The sequence below is a fragment of the Aulostomus chinensis genome, chromosome 8 (genome assembly GCF_037954235.1).
Source record: "Aulostomus chinensis isolate RoL2024-O1b breed Wild chromosome 8, RoL_Achi_v1.0, whole genome shotgun sequence".
NCBI lineage: Eukaryota > Metazoa > Chordata > Actinopteri > Syngnathiformes > Aulostomidae > Aulostomus > Aulostomus chinensis.
In genome coordinates this window covers 5,749,450-5,757,083 of record NC_141327.1, presented here as the reverse complement: position 1 = coordinate 5,757,083, position 7,634 = coordinate 5,749,450, and the positions used below count along the sequence as shown (strand labels likewise).

Here is a 7,634-nt window from a genome sequence, read left to right as displayed (position 1 = left end):
GAAATGACATTGTACTCATTTGTTAAAAACAAATAAAATGATGTTCTGTATTGTCTATTTATCCTTATATACATTTCTATACATACTTGCAGATTAACTTGCAAATTAGTTTGTCAAGGGTTCAAAATCTTTGAACTTGTTGGATAAAACTAACCAGTTTGTTGTTCAATTCAGAAATTATTCATTTCAGTTCATGTTTTATTGTATTGTATTTTTTCAGAGGGTGTCATTTAGTAAAGAACCCCCCCAAAAGCAGACTTCTGTTGACTAGTGGGGATAAACCTTTTGACTCCACAAGAATGACCGTCTAGATGCTTGACACATCCCCGTGAAAAACGACTTCAAAATACATGTGCATATCTACTCTTAATTATTGGTTTTACACATTATGGCTCTCTGGTATCTCTTCCTTTTAATATGAACTAAAAAAGCTGTGGTGTTTTATGTCACGGAATGCTTTGGGAAATCTATTTTGAAATAACTCGAGGAAAGACACCAGTGAACTATTTCTCATTCAACCGGAAAATTATGTGTCTTGGTTCTCTTGCAAATAAAACCCCAAAATTTTAAAAAATGCCGTGTGGAAATTTGCGAATGAACACATACACTGTGAAAGATATTAACATATTTAAGGAAGATAGTCACGGAGCGGTTCCAAATGTTGGTTCTATTTTGATTTTATGTCCCAGCTTGAATGTTACTGTGGGTAGTAACTCATAAAACACAGAAATATGTGGACATATATTTACCCCTAAACTCTTTTTACGACCCAGTGTCCTCTTTCGGATCTCAATATTTTTTTCAATTCAAAGTGTTCAAGTGTTCGTGTTCCATTAGAGTGAGAATATTGTCATGTTACCATTTCATGCCCCATGCCTTCATCCTCTGAAGAGTCTGTTGTCTGAGGGATGGGTTGTTCACTGATGTCACAAATCATCAAAGATATCCAGCTTCCTGACTGTCATCTCAGTCAGTCTGACTTTTATCTTAAGGGTCTGACCCTACCACTTGGCCATCCCATTACAATCCCATCTCACTAAAAAACAAACAAACAATATTAAGTGGTTAAAAAATATGTGAACATCCCATCTAAACAACTTCACGTTTGGCGCTGTCCTTCCACTGATGACCAGTATTGCACACAAAAAGTTTGGGACTGGTCAAATGAGTGGTAGTTGTAAAAAAATAGAGAAACAGACAGACTTTGGTCTCAGTGTTCTGACTCTGATCTCTGTTTAATCTCCTAATGCTTTGATTACCACAGACACAGACTATTACACAAGGATATTTTATTTTGGGACATAAGGATCAAAATAAACTGAAATTAAATTATTTCCAGTATCATCAATCTAGGTTTGATCAAGGATTTGTTTAATGTACAAAGGTCAGAAAAAAAGCGTGAAAAGAGCATCATATTTTGTCCAATCTTGGGTCACTCGGAGAGGAAGATCCGAATTTGGGGATGATCCTGAGTCTAAGATCAGTGATGAAGATAGTACTTGAGTGAGAAGATGGCAGTCTTCCTGGCCTGTTAATGTCAGTGCAATTTATGACCAACACGTAGCATGTCACCCCGCCATCCTCCTGTAGCTGGCATTGACTCCCAGGAACCAGTTATATCCAGCCTAATGTTTAATAGTTGCATCTCCCCTCCTGCTCCCACCCACCCACCCCAGCTGCAGCATCTGTGTTTGGTTGGGTGACAACAGGCTAGCTGACAAGGCTTGCGTATAGTGAGTGGGAGGGCCCTGCCCAGAGTCGACTCATCTTCCAAATCTTGCCCCTGCAGTGTGAGGCATCCCAAAATAGCATTGCAGAAGGTATAAAGGGATCCACAGAGAGGTCAGAGGAGAAGCTCCACCGAGGGTCACACTGAGAGAAGCGCTTGATCTTTCAGAGGAAGAAGCTCTCATAAAGAATCAGCAAACTACATCATTTTGTGCTGCTTGAATTTGCAAGAACGAACCAACATCTGAGCAACCAGGATGAAGTACTACCAGTGCCCCGTGTCCCAGGCCATGGGACTGAAAGCTTATACCCAGGACTGTGATGTACCTGTCAGCTGCAAGAGTTCTGCCTCTTTGAAGGCCAGCCGCAATGTGCACTTTCCTAATGACATCCTTTTCCAGGACTACGTTCGGCATGGTGAGCTAGAGAGGATTGGACGTTTCATCCGAGCTAGAAGGGTAAACTTGGAGACCATCTACCACTCTGGTGAGATTCCAGGAACTACTTCAATCATCCCTATGCAGACGGAGCTCTGCAACAGTTTACGGAGTTCTTTCTCATTGCCCTCTTTGTGTGCAGGCATGGCTGCCATCCACGAGGCTGTCCTATCAGGCAACCTGGAGTGTGTGAAGCTGCTGGTCCACTATGGAGCCGATATCCACCAGAGAGATGAGGAAGGATGGACCCCCCTGCATATGGCCTGCAGCGACGGCTTCCCACACATAGCAGGGTAAGAATCCCATCCAAGGCAGCAATGGCTGCTGCTGTTGCTGCTGGTTTTTCTATGTTCTCTCTGAATTGAATTAGTTGCGGGTCTGATACTTGTTTACACTTGGCTAGCACATACCAACACATATGCAGCGATTGGCTCCACAGCTCTCTTACGCCACCAAGGTAAAAGAAGCTGCAGAATCTGCTGCATTCTTGCACCTCACTGACCTTCCAGTCACTCAAGTATGACAGAAATCCGCATTGAGTTTACCAACCTGACTGAGCTGCAGGATTTGATCTGGTTTTCTAAGCAGGGTTATGGTTTGCTTCTTTCAGCTACCTTCTCTCACTTGGTGCTGACCCAGAGCTGGAGAACGATTGCGGTGAGAAGCCAGCTGACCTCATTGATTCCGAGTATAAGGAGCTGATGGAACTGTTTGGGCTAGCTGTTAATGACTGAGGACCTCTAGGCTCTGGGAACAGAAACTTTATGGGATCTACTGCTCAGACACATGACTGCTCGGCAGAAATGGACAGAAACAGCCATGTCAGTCCAACATCCTGATTGTGTGAAGTGCCTCAACTCTGGAGGTCCAAGACACGGGATGTCTGGTCGAAGGAAGCTTAGCTGCTTCAGATGTGGAGTCCCCAGAGGTCCAGATTTACTTCCTCATGTCTTTTTATACTGCAGTGATTTTGAATGAATCATTAGATTTTTTTAGCTGCCAGAAGGAGGATGCCTTTTGTGTGCTGCTCAGCTCATCAGCCTATCTGCAAGCGCCTCTAGATGCTGAGGTCTGTAGAACTGAATATCCTGTTAATAGTTCATTTATTCTTTCCTCCTTCTTACATTTAGCGAACTATGTCTGTTTTACACTGTAAATTATATTTAAATGATTTTAAGTATGTTTTATACATCCTTTTTTTTTAAATAAAGGGTTATCAGCTCAAGTAAAAATGTGTCACTTTCAAGTTTATCAAACCAACTAGAAAACATCCAAGGGAAACCACAGTTCCTCCATTTTTTCCCCCCAACAAACACAAAATGTGATGTTGCTTTACAATAAGCGTACATAAATGATTATTAGTTAATGATTAGTCATAGTGATGCATCATCATAGTGTTCATGTTACAGCAGAGAGGGATGGGAAAACTGAGGGTGGGTTGGGATTAGGGTGAAGGGGTAGCTGAAGTGATACCTTTCCCAAAAAGTGTAGGTCACATTTCAAGTGCTCAAATAGCTGTCTTGAGCTCACAGAGGTGCTTTTCTCTCCACTGCATCACTTCTTTGTGACTCCAGAATTCAGAAAAATTCAGCCATGTATGTTAAGTTGAAGCTAATGGTGCTACGCTAACTGCACACAACAGTAAAACTGTCCAAAAATGTCTTGTTTCCCAACTCTCAAATTGTACCATTCGGTACAATTCACATCTTCTATGTCTATCTGTACGCTCAGTAATCTATAAACACTTTCATTTGAATTTGAAACCAAAACATTACAACACTTCCAGGTCGACTCTACTAATATCAACCCACAAACTGGAAGTGTTACAGTTGTTTAGATTCCAGTTTCAACCCTTTCTCCGATATAAGTTTTTATGAGTGTGTAAAAAGCTTTGAAATTGTTTACCAGCAGGTTTAAGATCAGAATACTGTACAATCAATGTTGGTTCATATTCCTCTGCTGCCCTCAAATGGCCAGAAACTGCAGCACGAGCCACAAGTACAAGGGCCGCACCTGCATAAGAACTAATCTTCACAAAATACTGCCTCACGTATTTAACAAAGGTCTGTGTAATAAATCGTGAGCTATTTAATAAAATCATGTTACATTAAAAAGAATTCAAATTGATATCTTGAAACCATCACATATGCATCTTTAAAAATATTTCCTCAAGTATTTGAGTTTACCTTTTAAAAAAATACTAGATTTGACCCCAAATGCACTGGATTTGGACCCTTCCTTGGTTCATGCTCCACACCTCCAGCAAGTTGATGAAAGTTGGCCTGGTGGTTTTGGCGTAATCCTATCAACGGCCCAAACTAATACCTAAAGCAGTAGTGACGTAAATATCTCCAATCCCTCTTCAGTGCACCATGTTGGCTCTGGTAGAGGCGATTCAGTACTGCCTTTTAAATGTTCTTAGAAAAAAAAAACAGTCATCTCATCATAACAAACAACACACTGATAACCTGTGCTTCAAACCCACAGAGGCTTCTGGGCCCATCAAGTGTGCAGATGAAAGACTCAAAGCAAGACACGCTCAGTGCCAGCGATGGGGACATTTTTACTGCATCACTGATTCAGATGACAGAATAATGTCCAAGGAATTAGTTGCAGAGGTACAAAGGCATATTTACAGCTGAAATCATTTCTCAGGTCTCTGCGGGTGTACCGCTTAACCTCCCCTGCACAGTCACTCTTTGAACTTCCACTCCTGTCGGCACATGGGGCACTGCTGCTGGACCTGCTGGGAGTTGAGCCACTTCAATATACAGTGCATGTGGAAGCAGTGGGAGCACTGACCCCAGACCAGCGGACAGTCATCTCCAGGTACTTTACCTGCAAAACAGGACCAAAATTAAAACTTGGCTAAAGGTGAAGGCGTGGATACAGACATCTAAAATTATTTCAATTTCCTCATTTTTCTTCTGTCTAGTATTTGAGATCAAAATGGAGGACTGAGTTTGTTAATTCCTTGATTACATGGTAAAACAAAGGTTGGTCTCAAGCGTTAGTGGACTTTCAAATCACACATCACGGGGGCTCAAGACGGTCTACGGGGAAGTTCAATGAATGGAGGGGAAAGACTATTAGTAGTGAAGGAACACCACGTACAACAGCTGAAATCCATGTGATTTAGCTGAGATATACAATAGTGTGGGGGAGAATGTCAAATTTCTTCATACTTTCTATGAGTCAAAAACTACTTCTTCACTCAGGACTAACTGTTTATAAAGTGTACTGTGAGCCTTTCCCAGCTTGACACTGGGAGAGAGGCGGCGTTCACTCTGAATGGGTTGTCAGTCTGTCGCAGGGCCATCAGGAGCAATTAGGGGTTCAGTATCTTGCTCAAGGATACTTTAACAGGGTCACTGGGGGAAGTGAGGATCAAACCAGCAACCCTTCGGTTGCTAGACAGCCACTCTACCTTTGAGCCATGCCGCCCCATCAGAGTAAATTGCTAAATTCTAATATGCCCAAATTAAACAGTCCTCAGAATTGGGAAAATAAATACTTCTATTCTTCAACATTACCCTGTGGATGAGCAGCACACCTTTGTAATGTGTCAGGAGTATAAATTCAATCATGACTGAAAATTAAGTCCTTTGTAGCACTTCAGTATTACTGTAGTGATTGTATTATTTTTAATGGCAATGGCTATGCTATACTGGTGACTGTAAATGTAAAAGCAATTTCCTTAAAAATTGATAATAAAATAGAATCAAAAAATGTACCTGGTTGCCAATAGTTTTTTTTAGTTAATTAGATTCACTGTGTTGTAAAGGTGCCTTTTACAAGCCAGCAATGTGTAGTAAAGCTAAACAATGTGCAAAAATTATATTTTTTGGCTAATATTATTAATTGAGCAAACGAATCACTGAAAACACTAAAAAAAAATATTATAAACGGAACAAAATGTATACACTGGGAATTGAATGACGTTAATTTAAGACATTTGTAAAACCTGACCACATTGTGCGGTAACTTGAGCAAAACTGGGATACTTTTTTTTTTTTTTAAAGGCAAATAGCTGCCAGCATACCTGTGACACCACACTACTAAACTTGTAAAGAATATATATTAGTGATAGTATTAATTCTAAATGGAAGTTTATTTTAATGTTTTGGTAAAATTTATATTTGTAAGATTTAACTTAACAGTTAAGAGCAAACTGAAAATTATATTTCCATCCATCCGAAACTTCTACGTATTAGGTGCAAATCCATGAACCCTCGACGGGGTCCCCATGGAACTGCTTCTGCATGATTAATGGTCTTATATTTGGCTTATTTGCATTGAGAGAGTCTTGCTATTTCGACCACCAGAAGAGGCTAGCTTGGTGCTCACAGTCCGGGCAGCAGCCGTTGAAGGGCATCCTGCAGATCCCACAGTTCTCGTCGTTGGCCACCCACAACCAGGAGGCGACTCCGCTCCACTGTCGAATCTTTACCTTCATCCTTGGTCTCTGAAAGATGCCCCAAACCCATTACCCATGACTGCTATTAGCTTTTACGTTTGTCTGCTACTGTTGACAGCTTACCTATGGTGTTAGCTCCTCGCAGATATTTATTAGTTTACTTACTTGACTTCCTCTAAGGTGTCCTTCAGATATCCAACACCAGTTCAGTTCTAGTCACTCTTTGCCAACAAAAAAATTCATCTTCTGGCCATTTTGGTGACCATCAACTTCTAGCTCATATCAGAGAAACCCGGGTTCGTTGTCTCTCTTCCTCTTTGGTTGAATTGGTGGGTTTCGTCCAACGTAAATAGGTACATACCGCCACCTCATGTACCGGAGTGCGTAGCATCAGCGCTGCACAAAAAACCCCAAAACAAAACAAAACAGGAAAAACAACAACAACAACAACAACAACAAAAAGCCTTGCAACTCTTTCTTTTGTTCTATTTGTTCTAACAAATCTCCTTCCTCCTCCTCTTCCTCCTTTTTTCCTTCCTCCTCTACTGGTGGTTCTTAAACAGATTTCAAATGAATGACTGCCACCCACAGATCTGACACATGAACAATAACATTAAATATCTCATTTCTATCTATCAAAAACCTACACGTCCTTATTACATAACCCTAACCTCCAATTCTCCAAACCAGCTTTTGCTATGATTGTCTGATTGGCAGCCCTAGCTACAGGATATCAAACATTTCAATTAAAACTTTGTATATATATATATATATATATATATATATATATAAAGCATAAAAGCAAAAAAAACTTTATATATATATATATATATAAAGTTTTTCTTCTCTTTTTAACTGGACCTTGACTATCCAAGCCCACCCTACATCCACCATTTACTTTAAATTCCAACATTTGAATGTTTGAAAGGGCTGAGACAATCACACAATATCCATCCGCCCATCCATCCATCCATTTTCTATATCACTTATCTGTTAAGGGTCGGGGGGGGGGGGCTTGACTCATTATTAAACGTAGCACATTGTCATTATTA

At 40.6% G+C, this 7,634-nt stretch overlaps 2 protein-coding genes across 2 annotated transcripts; one reads left to right on the top strand and one right to left on the bottom strand.

Moving 5' to 3' along the window:
* Nucleotides 1–1,619: 1,619 nt before the first annotated feature.
* Nucleotides 1,620–3,380, top strand: ppp1r27b (protein phosphatase 1, regulatory subunit 27b). Its single transcript, XM_086210044.1, has 3 exons — nucleotides 1,620–2,214; nucleotides 2,308–2,458; nucleotides 2,776–3,380. The coding sequence occupies exons 1-3, from the start codon at nucleotides 1,986–1,988 to the stop codon at nucleotides 2,897–2,899; spliced, it is 504 nt and encodes a 167-aa protein (XP_086066170.1). The 5' UTR covers nucleotides 1,620–1,985; the 3' UTR covers nucleotides 2,900–3,380.
* anapc11 (APC11 anaphase promoting complex subunit 11 homolog (yeast)) lies at nucleotides 2,990–6,915 on the bottom strand. Its single transcript, XM_086210045.1, has 3 exons — nucleotides 6,748–6,915; nucleotides 6,513–6,630; nucleotides 2,990–5,003 (listed from the first exon to the last, which is right to left on the bottom strand). Exons 2-3 carry the CDS (start codon nucleotides 6,619–6,621, stop codon nucleotides 4,858–4,860), a joined length of 255 nt encoding a protein of 84 aa, XP_086066171.1. The 5' UTR covers nucleotides 6,622–6,630; nucleotides 6,748–6,915; the 3' UTR covers nucleotides 2,990–4,857.
* Between the last annotated feature and the right edge of the window lie 719 nt (nucleotides 6,916–7,634).

Coding starts and splice junctions, on each gene's coding strand:
- anapc11 (XM_086210045.1), bottom strand. CDS start 6,621: ATGAAGGTAAAGATTCGACAGTGGAGCGGAGTCGCCTCCTGGTTGTGG. Junction 5,004..6,512: donor CAACGGCTGCTGCCCGGACT/GTGAGCACCAAG, acceptor CCTGTTTTGCAG/GTAAAGTACCTGGAGATGAC.
- ppp1r27b (XM_086210044.1), top strand. CDS start 1,986: ATGAAGTACTACCAGTGCCCCGTGTCCCAGGCCATGGGACTGAAAGCT. Junction 2,215..2,307: donor GGAGACCATCTACCACTCTG/GTGAGATTCCAG, acceptor CTTTGTGTGCAG/GCATGGCTGCCATCCACGAG. Junction 2,459..2,775: donor GGCTTCCCACACATAGCAGG/GTAAGAATCCCA, acceptor TGCTTCTTTCAG/CTACCTTCTCTCACTTGGTG.